The following is a 12,629-nucleotide window of genomic DNA, read 5'->3' as shown; positions in this document are numbered from 1 at the left end:
TTGCTCTCTGTGCAAGAGTGCAAGATTCCATTATGTTCAAATGGTGGTTAGTGTACCCTGGTTTCACTTGAGCTTGCACAAATCTGACAGTGCGTTCAAAAGGAGATGCACATTTTTTGTCTCACACTTTGTGTGCTACAGAGCTCGGTGTTGACTCTGACTCCAGCAGTGAGCAATGGAGAACTCTGGAGGTAATTCACAAAACTGAAGAGACCTTTTTTAACCCTCCAGTATGCTTTTTAGATTCTGGTTAATTCATTTATTTTAGAAACTTGGCAGGATACAGACAGACACGTACAGCTCTATAAATGGTAGACAGCAGGAATCAATAGCAAACATTAATATATATACAAAAACAACAGAAACACACACATTAGAGAACAAGTTGAAAAGTGCCTGGAAGTAGCAGAAAGAAAGAGACTGTATGTACTTAGACTAGTGGGAAAAAGGTGACACCGAAGCTTCACCATGTAGTCACACAGGACTAGTACTGCAGGTCAGAGGCAGGTAAGAAAATATTTGCCGAGTGCCGTGATAGCTGCTGCTAAATTACAACGGCTAGTTTATTAAGGAGAAGGACATTAAGCCAACCGCGTTCGCCGGCAGATTTGTAAAAACTGCTTAATCAAAATTGTTATGACATTTTACTTAATATCTAATTCACTGGACAAATAGACTCGCCACGACCCAAAGCTTTCTGCGAGGAAAACTAATCAGCTGATGTCAGCAGCTGATGAGCAGCGAGGACGGTGTTGCGTGGCATGTTTTCCATCACGGGTTCTGTGTCAGTGGTAATAAAACTGCTTTCCATCACATTTTCACATATTTGTTCTTTTATAATAGTAAATCCAAGTTGCACACCTAATTTTTTTAAAAGACAACAAATGAAATGATGGTTTTCAGAAGTGTGGATGCTAATTGGAAATAAAATTTGTTTAAAATGTTATCAAATGTTTTGTTAAATGCAATATTCCTCTCAGGTACATTCATCTTACTGTCACACTTTTTGTGACAGTAAGAAGACATGCACAACCACAGTGAGTGTGAAAAGTGGTGGGCTCACTTCCTGTCTTCTTATTCTTTGCAAATTTTGTAGGGGGGGGGTGGAGAGAGAGAGCGAGAGCGAGAGAGAGAGAGAGAGGGGGCCGTCTCACATCTATGAGAGAGGAGAGGCTATGAAAGAGCTTTCCAGTAAAGACTGAAGACAAGCTGAGCAGAGCAGAAGCGGTGACACAGACAAGCCTGCAGGATAAATGACTTCAGAGGTGAAAACGGCAAAAAGGCGGTGCTCAGCCAGGACTAGTTTCTTTTAACATAAAACAATTAAACTCACCTTTATTCATTTAACAAAAGCTTTAAGAGACTGATAATGGAGCAGCATTAGAAGTTGGATGGAGGAAAATACACGCAGGACTACTGTGAGCTCACACTCCTACACATTCACAGCTGTGTTGGATCTCCTATGGAAGGATTATTGATGGTGAGTGTTGCACCTTAATCCAAACATCTGTGTGTACGAGTCAGAGTGACTGTGAGCGCTTTTGCATCTGCAGCATGCACCCCTTGGCTCCGCTCTAACACCGTGGGACTGGAATTTATGCGTTAAACAGGCATAAAACTTCTGATTAGTCATGACTCCTGCTCCCACCCGTGAAAGCTAAATCACAGTGGAACTTTGAAAAAGCTGCACAGTGCACGGAGCTTTAATTTTGTAAGGTGCGGCACCTTTTTTCAACACAAATTACTATAATTTCCACTTGATGGTGGAAAACTCACAGATCATTACTTGTGTGTGACCTTAATCTACAACCTACGTATTACTCACCTCACTGTGTATTACTCATAAAACACACAATTGCAGTTTCAGTCCGTGCACCTTGTTTTGCTGCACTTTTGACAGCAAGAGCTTCTTTGTATGTCTATTCAGTGAAAATAAGCTGATTTTCCCCCCTTTTTTCCCTTAGGTCCTGATGTTTAAAACTTCTGAGCCACAATGAATACGACTTTCAGGCCGGTACTCCCAACCTCTGCAGTGTTCGACACCTCTCTCCCTATATCCACGTCATCCCTCCCAGGCTACATGTCATCGGCTTCTCTTTCTCCTTTCTCCACTTCAAACTACACAGCTGTCACTTCAACCCCGATGACTTGCTCATTTAATAATGAAAGCCTCCGTGTTCTGCAGGCGGTGGTCTACTCTCTTTTCTTCATCTTTGGACTTGTGGGTAACCTCTTTGCTTTGTGGGTCTTCCTGTTCCTGCATTCGGGCCGAAACTCAGTGCGGGTGTTCCTCATCAACTGTGCAGTGGCTGATCTGGTCTTCCTGGCATGCCTGCCCTTCAGGGTCTTCTTCCATATTAATGGAAACAAATGGGTACTGGGACCTGTGGCCTGCAAGATGGTGGGAAACCTATTTTACATGAACATGTACATGAGCATATTTCTACTCGGATTCATCAGCCTGGACAGGTACTTGAGGCTGAAGGGGAAGGGCAGAGCACGGAGAGGCCTAAGGCTGAGGCTGTGGGGGCAAAGCAAGCCGTGGAGCTGGGTGGCATGTGGAGTTCTGTGGATTGCATTCCTGGTGGGTACGATTCCCATGATTGCCGCACCAGAGGATAAGGAACACAGCGATAAGTGCTTCCAGTACAAAACGCGACAAAAAGCCTACTGGAAAGCCTACATCAACGCAGGGCTGGTGGTGATGTTCTGGTTCATCTTCATCATCCTCGTGGTTTCCTATGCCAAGATTGCCTCACGGCTGCAGCAGGTGTCACGGGACAAGCCGGACCTACCTAACGCACAGAGATACAGGAGAACCGCAAAGAAGTCCTTCTTTGTCCTCTTTCTCTTCACCATCTGCTTCGGGCCCTACCACGCCTTTCGCCCCTTCTACATCTCCTCCCAATTGAGCTCAAGCCTATCCTGTAATTACATGCAAATCATGGACTGGACCAATGAGGTGATGTTGTTATTCTCAGCCTTTAACAGTTGCTTGGATCCTGTCATGTACTTTCTGTTATCGGGCTCGGTGCGCAAAGCTGCCCTCCAAGCACTCGGACGCAGACTCGGCCACCGGCTTCTCTTCCTGAATGACGTGACATCCAACAGCTCCACCATGGATTTCAGACGGCCGTCTGTCCCTGTGGTTGTACCCAACCTCGGTGTAAACACTCAGTCACTCACCCCCAGAACCAGTATGTGTGTCATCAACTCTAACCTCCGCTGCACAAGAGTGACTACGCTTCCACCTACTGGCCAACAGTGATCACAGGAGGAAAAAAAAAAATCGGAGTAAAGCATTTCCATTGACAGCTTCGGTTCTAACAAATTATGCCCCCGTACATGAACCACTGTCAGAGATGGATTTTTAACATTTTCCATTATTGGTTAAAGACAACAGATTTATGTCTGAAGACGTACTACAGCATCAGCCATGTCTTTAAAAATTTACATTTACAAGACTAATGATGATATGAAATGTGTGTGCGTGTGTGTGAGTGAATGTCAAGAATTTTCAGTATTAAAAAAAAGTTTTATGGAGAAAAAATAAATTGCTGTAGACTTTAATAGAGAACTAACTTTTCTCTTTTCACACTCTTTCAGCACAGAGCACATTATATTGGCATACCTATACTGTTACAGTGGTGGATCCTCTAACAACAACCAGTGTTTCAAACAATGAGGTCAGAGTATGTAGGAGCTCAGGCTTCCTATTGCGTTAAATGCTTTGACTGTGGATCTTAACTCTGGATCCAGTGAAAGAAAAACTAATATCATTTTATTTATTAAGTGTGAATCATGCAGATTAATCGCAGTGAGTCTGCTCATGTAAGATAATAGTTTATTTACCCCAAATTTGTTTTAATTATGAAGAAAAAAAAAAGTGGCTGGAATGGACAATAACCTATTTCGTCCTTTAAGCCTTTTGCTTTGCTTGAGCTCTGGAGTTCAATAGTCTGCTCTTACAAGAAGCAAACGAAAGCCAGTTTTGACCCACTATGATGATCAGCGCTTGCACTGGTTCTGCTGCTGACAGCTTTGAGCCCTGTGTGGTCAAATGGCTCAGATGGGATCAAGGGCCTGGTTCAGCACTGCTCCATATGGTCTAGTAGTGTCGGACACCTGTGTTTGAGGGTTAATCCTGTTGGAAATACTGGGGGATTCTGATTTTGCTCTAGGAATGCCCAATAAATCCACACAGTTGATTTATTTACAGCCGTAGATCCCCAAGTATTTAAGTAAATATATTTCTAAAGGTGACATCTGGTCAAAACTTCATATTAATAGCACATTTAGAAATGTATTTACTTACAACTTTAGTAAAATTGGTGTTCAGTATTTATTTTACCGCTGTATGCTACAGCTAACACTGACTCTTGCTGAGGTGTTGGTTTGTCTAAAGGAAAAAAAAGAGACCTCATGGTGGTTTATTCTAAAAACCACAGAGTAACTAAACTTAATATTAAAAGCGGATATCAAGGGAAATTTTCGGGTAAAGCGTGGGTCGCTTTTAGCATTTGCCTTCCCACAAGCAGTGAAGACAGCGTCTTCACAGGAAGGCAGTAACACTGTGCAGTATACACTTCTGGTGTGATAAATATATTTAATAGGTTGTCCTTTGCGAGTCACAGAACATGTTCTGTGGTTTCACTAGCTTGACTGCACGAAAGCTCACCTTTACATCACGGTGAATCACATTGTTGTCATGGCAGTATCGAAGCGCCTCCAGAATCTGCCTCATGTAGTGGCTGGAGGGACAGAAAGCAGAAACAGAAGGGGGGCATCATTTAGAGCGTGCACAGAGATGTTGTGTATTTCAGGCTTTAATAATATTTGAAAATGTGAAGCCCACACTTCACAGACTGTGTCCCCTACCTGGCCACTGCTTCGCTGTACACAAACCCAGCATCAGCTCGCTTCACGATTTCAAAACACAGGTCTGCACCATCCATACTAGAAAAAAGGAAGAAAGGTTTAGGGTGGGTATGAAATGATCTGTTTAGTAATGAGTCAGCTGAGAACTCTTTATTAGTATAGATTTAGATTTGGTTTAGATTCAGGCTACATTTGAATCATTTCAATAATCAGATGAAAGACAAAAAAATAACAGCCGATACAATAAATTCTTTTTCCTTCTAACACTTCTCATGTATAGTGCTGTAAAAAGTATTTGCCTCCTCCCTGATTTCTTTTTTGCATATTTGTCACACTTGAATGTTTCAGCTCATCAAACAAATTTTAATATTAGCCAAAGATAACCCAAGTAAATCCAGAATGCAGTTGGCCCTGTGTGAGAAAGTAAGGAAAGGAATTTTGGCCCACTCTTCTTTATAGAAGTTTTTTAATTCAGCCACACTGGAGGGTTTTCAAGCATGAACAGGCTGTTTAAGGTCATGCCATCAGATTTAAGTCTGGACTTTGCCAAGGCCACTCCAAAACCTTTGTATTTTTTTCTTCAAATAAGCTAATCAGAGGTGGACTAGCTGCTGTGTTTTGGATCCGTCTCATCATAATTAAAAGCGCTCTTGAGCTTCACGACATGAACTGATGGTCGTACATTCTCCTTCAGGATTTTGCAGTAGAGAGCAGAATTCATGGTTCCATCAATCACAGCAACAAAACAGCCCGAGAGCATCACACTACCACCACCATGTTTGCCTGTTGCTATGATGATCTTTTTATAAAATGTTGTTAGTTGTACATCAGATGTAACAGGACTCAAACCTTGTGTTTTTTAGATGTTATTCTGGGGTCTTTAGTGACCTCCTTGATGAGTGGTGCACTCTTGGAGTCATTCTGGTAGGCTAGCGTCTCATTCCATTTATGGATAATGGCTCTCATTGTGGTTCGCTGGAGGCCCAAAGCCTAAGAAGTGGCTTTTGTAACCCTTTCCAGATTGATAAATGTCAGTGACTTTGTGTCTCAGCTGTGTCGTTAGATCGTTGAATGATGCTTTTTGAGAGATTTTTTTAAACCCTACTTCATTTTGTCAGACAAGTTCTATTTAAGTGATTTCTGGCAGTAATCAGGTCTTGGTGTGAGTACTGAAACTGAATTACAAAAACAGTTAATCACAGTTAATTCATGATTTAACAAGGAAGGAAATTACTTTTCCACAGGGGCCCAAGTAGGTTTACATAGCTTTTCTTTCCCCCCCTTTAAATTAAATTATTTGTTTGAAACATGCAAGTGTTAAAAGATGCAAAAATGTAAGAAATCAGGAACTGTACACTATTATACTTATGATTACATATTGCGCTGGCCTAGCAACATCTTCAAATATCACACTTTTTTTTCCCTTTTTCTCGTCAAAGAGACCAAGAAGTCTGAAACCACAAAAACAAGGGGGTGTGAAATTACCAGTAACAGCCATCTGCCTAGTGCTGATAAAATTAGTTGGTAACTGTTTGCCTAGTGTGATGGTGACGGTAGTTTATAAGAGAAAAGCTGCCATACATAAAACATACAAAATCCAAACCTAAAATTGGATGGGAATGTGAACTGTGTGCACGACACACTTACAATTCAAAGACCATGTAGAGCATGCCATCGGAGCTGTAAGTCTCCAGCAGCTCCACGATGTGGGGGTGTTTCAGCATGTGGCAGATGCTCGCCTCTCGCTTCAGATCTGTGAGAAAGAAATTCAACATGGGCTATGGTGAGACACATCGAACACTTTGGATTTCATCCAGTCTAATTATACTTCCAGGTTGTGAGGTAAAGTGCTAATATTTAAATGTATGCCAAGAGTCGTGTTACTGCTTCGCAGACTTTAAAGTACACCTAAAATGCTTTTCCTTATTTTCTGACATCTATTTACAGCTCCAGTGCTGGATGTCTATACTTAAAATGGAAAAAGTTTCAAATGAAGCAGACAGCATATATGCAAGTGAGTCTTCAGACTGCTCTAAAAGGTCTTTTTCCCCCGGCTCTTAGCTCTAGGTGAGGTCAGTGGGAGTGGATTGGATCCCCAATATCATCATCTCATGCACAAGGTTCAGCTTGTGAGCACGGCAGCCCGCCCACAGACCTTCTGTTTGTGAGACGCATCCAATTAAAGGGAGGAGAGGAAAGCTAAAAGAGCTAAAACAGAGGTTGACTGAGGAGCTGCAGGATAAAAGGAAAAAAGTTTATTTTCAACTGAATCAGGCGAAGCTGCCCTGTTAAGAGTCCAACAATTTAAACACAGAGTTGGAAATGAGCATAAAAGGTTTGCTTATACAAAAACTGAAGCTTTTCATTCAGGTATTGCAAACTTTCAATATCAGATTAGCTTTTGTTGTGTCCTGGGAGAAATTTACCTTGGACAAGCGAGGGAAACACGTCATGTAAAATAACAGACAGATGCAAACATTAGTTTACAATTTTACCAATTATGGCACTAAATAAATTATACCCATTTCATTTACAGTTTGGTATCCTGAACCTTTTTCATGAGGGCATTATAAAGCATGTGATTTTTGGTCCTAGCAATGTTCAAGTCCTGCTTTATCAGTGATATCTGAAGGGAAGATGAGGGGAGTATCCCGACTACCTTTCCGCCTATTGATGGACTTTATGCACTCAGTACTATAGGATCAATTTTCCTTCAACCTAAAGGTTTGCATTGTGAAACACATCTCCCTCTATACTATACTCACCCTATAAAACATTTAGATCCTTTATGTTTAAATGCAGTAAACGACAGAGAAACATAGAAATACCTGACTGCTCTTTTCATACCTCAGCAGACTGCCTGCCACATGACTAACTCAACACTAGGGGGAGCTGCAGAGCATTTAATTTGCCAGGTATCCTCTTCTTGATATATAGACTACAGACTAACTGATCAACAAGCTGGTCTCTACCAGAAAGAATGCACATCTGGATCACTGTCATCAACATCATGACTAATCCAGATCTGCAGAAACAATTGCAACATGACTGTGGGGATTTCTCATGTTTTGACTGCCTGGATGGAAAACACGCCTACGATTAGAGGACAGACTTCTCTCTTGTGAGAAGAGCAAAGACACGTTGTCTAATAGACTGACAGACAACTGGCAGGACATGAGGTAACGACAGAGATGCAGACTGCTGAGGCGAGCTGACAGACATAATGTGCTGCCGTTGGGCTTCTCAGTCCATAAAAAGCTCATTTACACACTCCGCTCCCCATCTGTAAGTCTACTGATCTTTGTGTGTGTGAGTGTGTGCTCTCTTTGTGTCGTGACTGCTATCATTATGCAATACAGAGAACCGACAGAGTCCCCACTACAGAGCCCCCTATTCTGCTCTCCCTTTGCTTCCATCATTTCCTCCTTCTCGCCCTTTTCACAACGATCCCTCGCCCGTCTCATCGAGTAGCCATTCTTGAACTTAACAATGCTGCCCACTGTCCAACGAGGAAACGGCTGATGGAGCCAGAGAGGCCTGGAACGCTCTGAATGAAGCTGATGCCGTCCACTGGGCCTTTTCCAAAGCAGGCCTTGGTTAGCCTTTGTCATGTCATGCTAATAAATTTCACTTTGAAGACTGCAGGACCATGTTGCCACACCATCTCCTGATATTCTAACTATCATATAAAACTAATGTACAGAAATCACACTAAGAAGTCATTTAGGCTTGCCCATTCACCAGTGTTACTTTGTCTTCACTTCTGATAAATGACTTTTTCAATATTTAACGTGTCTAACAAATAATACTGCAAATTGAACTACTGTTTTTTTACTATTTTTCCCCCAACAATTCAATACCTTTGTTTTTATGGTCATTGCGAGCCATCTACATCTGTCTTTTACTCAATACTCCAGACTCTTAATTATCGTATTCATCTTTTATTCATTCCACCTCTCTCATGTGTTTCGCACAGAAATACATTTGTATAGAAATCCAAATATTTGTTGCGTTAGCTCGAAGCCCAGCCCAGCCTGCAGCTCTGTCTCCTTTTCACTCGGATTTATGCTGACACGGAGTCTTTCTTAATAAGCTAAAGGTATGTGGTCTCATGAAATCACTCTGGCTGCACTCCAGTTTTTCACATTGCCACTCCGAGTGGCCGACTTGCAGATTAAAAAAAGTAAATTAAAAAAAAAAAAAAAAAAATGCTTAGGTTTACCAAATTTAAGGTGAAACTTTTACTGTGATCAACTCTTTGGGGTCTCACCTTAGCCTGACTGGTTTTCTTGTAGGGCGCTTGGTCCCATGATCCAAACAAATGTTTATGTAATTTGTTTTATATGGTAACCCACATAGACAAACTGAGGCAAGTGTATAACCCTCATCCTCACACTGATAATCACCAGGTCTGTAAAAGCCTGAACATTTATAGCAACGCAATGATCAATTAACTAATTAACTGAGTGACAAAATTACTCTGCAAAGCTTGAATAATGAATTAACAGTTCAAGTCTAATCAAGCAAAAACACCAGAAAACTCTGGAATTGTATAACATTTGACAGACTGCATGATTTAAAAAAAAAAAAAAAGAAAAAAGAAAAAGAAAAGGTTAGTATGTGAGGTGCGCCCATGAAAAACATCAAATCTTTTCTATCAGTGCTTTATACCTGATTCTGCTACTGTGTTGTTTGCTGCCATTTATTGCAAACAAGGCATGTTGGCATTTTAACAATTTCTTTATTTAACAATATTATTTTTATTTATTTTTATGCTGGTCCTCCGCTCACACACTGCTGTGGGACGCATCCCATTCTCCAACAGTGTCATCAGGACTGCAGGCAGGCCTTTCCATCCTCTCCACTCCCAAATCCCCAATCCTGGAAGCAATCTCTGATAAACCCCGCGTTGTCATCTTAGAGGAAAGACCAGATTTGTTTTTTCAAGGGCGCAACCCACAAACTCAACTCTGCTGCTCAACCCACAAATGTGTTTTTCTTACAAATGTAGCACCATTTAAGGCCAAACAAACAGGCTTTCCAATGGTACGGCACTTTTTAACAGAATAAAAAAAGGACGTTTATCACGCAGCCTTCTGAATGTGCTTTAAATGATTTTATACTCTGAAGCTGTTTTAAATTGTTATTGATACCGACGTCTATCTAACAGTATTAACCACCCACAGCCCTTAAAACCCTCCCCTCAATATCTGCTACGGATTCGATCGCTTGCTGCCTAGCACAGTAAATCCCCACATTTGTGAAATGAGCTGCTCTCTGTTTATCGCAATATGAAAAAGCATACAATGTAATATTGTTGGCATTCCTAGAAATGCATCATGTGACACGAGAGCCTCTGTAACAAGTCATACACCAAAGCCCCAACCTTTAACGTATTGGAAGAATTCGACATCTTTATCATCACATTTGGAAGTCTGCTCATTTTTGTGCCATTCCTGGTGAAAGTGACCACATGGTGAAGCATGTGTGAAGTGACTCAAGAGATTTAAAAAATAAAAATAAAAAAATGCTTTGAAATATTTCTGAGGTAAGAGAAACTCTTAAATGTGGGTGGTTTATGTTTTCAGATGAATACAATTAGCACAAAAATAACCTGGGTGTAAGTTCTGGTTTGGGAAACCTTGGTGTAACACTCCGATTTTTCCTTTCTCCTCCCTCGGGTCATTTCCTTTTCCTGCTGTTATTGGCTGCCAGAATAATCTCTGGCTGGGGCATCACAGATGGCCCATAGTGAATGCCAATACTACCACCAACACACACACACCTGTGATTTTTGTCTCAATCCCTCACTCCCCACCCTGACACACACACACACACACACACACACACACACACACACACACACAGCATGACAAAACCCAAACCCACATGGTGAGACAAGGCATGTATGGAGCATCTCACAAAATGTGAGCCTATCACACCCTAAACCAACACACGACACATGCAGTTCCAAGATATTACTCATCTGGGTGCAGTGTATGCAACATTATGGCCTGTTTATTTATGTGTGAGAGGCCATTATGCACTCTGTGAGTGCCACAGTGTTTGATGTCTGAGCCAACCTCCATTTGCAGTTTAATCCCAATATTTGTTTTAACCCACAAGAACATGGGGGGTCCCATTACACAGAACACAGCTCTTCTAGGTCTGTTAAAGAGTGCGGTTCCTTGAATAATCTCTATAGCGACGCTCTCTTGCCCTGGTTATGTTAACCCCTTCCATCTGGTGCTTTAAGTGAATAACCAGCGCACGTGACCTGCCAGCCACAGATCAATCCAGGTCTGCTGTGCTTCTCACCTTCTGTGCTGAGGCCAGGGCTGGAGGTAAAGCTGGCCACATCAACAATCTTTACAGCAAACTGCTGGCCGGTGTCCCTGTTGATGCAGCGCCTCACCACGCTGAAGGGACCCCTGCAATACAAAAAGGTTTAGAGTTAGTCACAGATACCTACAGACACAAACACAAGCCTCTGCATGCATTTCTTTCATTCACTTCATGACTCCTGAGTTCAGTGAGCGCCTGCCATAAACCTATGTACACATAATGATGGGCACACACTAGTCTTGGGCAGTGGGCAGACATAGTGTTGTTTCTGGGAATATTCTGGATTTACAGTGGGTGGTTAGCTACGCTTCGTAGTCTCCATGCTCGTGCCAGTGGGAATTACAGAGCGGTGTGGTGCAGCGCAGCTGTAAAAGCTAAAATAAAAGCTTTATTATAGAGACCTGTGCTAGGGAGACCTACCCTACACAGTTTATTTTGGGGGAAAGGAGGTGGCAGATATTGCAAATTTGTGTTTCCTCTTATAGCTGCTTTGGAGCTTGACATGTGCAGTAAGGCAAGATTTCCTGATTTGAGCAGCATTTCAGATTTTCAATTTAATATGAAAAAAGCAGTCAAAAAAAATATGCGGGGCAAAATTTAGATTTCAAATGACAAATTTGTTCACTCAACAATCTGCCTACATACGCGTTAAGCCTCTACAGAATTATCAGCAAACTAACGCTGAGAAATTCATATCCTGCATGACCTTTCTACTGGTATGCGTGGTAGCACACAAGTTAAAGTGTACACCTGATAACTTCTCAGTCAAGAGTGTTCAAATTAATCAAGTACTGATATAGCGAGGACAAGAACGAGAAGAAGAAACAAAAAAACACTTTTTCAAGGGGTTTAAATAGCTTATTAAGAGGAACCTGTATAAAGAGCCTACTCTTCTTTCTCATGGTTTAATCACAATATAAAAATAAATATAAGATTATAATGAACCAACAGTTTGAAAGAATTTGAAAATACATGCATGCCACATACAGCTGCCTCTAATAAGTAAGCATAACACAAGCAGCTCTCCAAATGCTGCAAGTTCTGCTCAAAGTGGCCTCTTCAGCAAGCAGCGGCTCTCAAAGAAACGACACTGCTAGCTCCTGTCACGCTGTGAAGTTTATTTGATGTTTAATTGAGAGTGGAAGAAGAGAAGGATCACTGAATGATATCCAAAACTATCCCAACAGCAGACCACCCTGACTAAAGGGAGACATGAGACAGGAACTTTCAAAGTAAAAGCACGTTAATTTACCAGTTGTGAAATGAATCACAGCATTGCTGGACGGAACAAACAAACTGCTCTATGTACTTGGCTGGCCAGGTTTTGTTTTTTGTTTTTTTTAATAAGATGCTATGTAAACAACAAAACATAGATAATCTATTACTTTTGCAATCCAGATTACAAC

At 41.5% G+C, this 12,629-nt stretch overlaps 2 protein-coding genes across 10 annotated transcripts in view; one reads left to right on the top strand and one right to left on the bottom strand.

The window, feature by feature from the left end:
* LOC146360910 (peripheral plasma membrane protein CASK-like) overlaps nucleotides 1-12,629 on the bottom strand; it is a 50,104-nt gene that overhangs the window by 21,041 nt on the left and 16,434 nt on the right. For all 9 annotated transcript variants that reach the window (XM_084920355.1, XM_084920354.1, XM_084920357.1 and 6 more), the window contains exons 2-5: nucleotides 11,197-11,309; nucleotides 6,526-6,631; nucleotides 4,879-4,956; nucleotides 4,679-4,751 (exon numbers count right to left, since the gene is read on the bottom strand). In XM_084920355.1, the coding sequence (XP_084776481.1) occupies nucleotides 4,679-4,751; nucleotides 4,879-4,956; nucleotides 6,526-6,631; nucleotides 11,197-11,309 (370 nt within the window). The remainder of the gene's footprint in view (nucleotides 1-4,678; nucleotides 4,752-4,878; nucleotides 4,957-6,525; nucleotides 6,632-11,196; nucleotides 11,310-12,629) is intronic.
* On the top strand, nucleotides 1,178-3,570 carry LOC146360911 (putative G-protein coupled receptor 34). Its single transcript, XM_084920363.1, has 2 exons — nucleotides 1,178-1,480; nucleotides 1,965-3,570. Exon 2 carries the CDS (start codon nucleotides 1,994-1,996, stop codon nucleotides 3,266-3,268), a length of 1,275 nt encoding a protein of 424 aa, XP_084776489.1. The 5' UTR covers nucleotides 1,178-1,480; nucleotides 1,965-1,993; the 3' UTR covers nucleotides 3,269-3,570.

This window comes from Perissodus microlepis, chromosome 23 (genome assembly GCF_051167445.1).
Source record: "Perissodus microlepis isolate ML-2025 ecotype Zambia chromosome 23, ASM5116744v1, whole genome shotgun sequence".
NCBI classification, from domain to species: domain Eukaryota; kingdom Metazoa; phylum Chordata; class Actinopteri; order Cichliformes; family Cichlidae; genus Perissodus; species Perissodus microlepis.
This window is presented reverse-complemented; position numbering and strand designations above follow the sequence as displayed.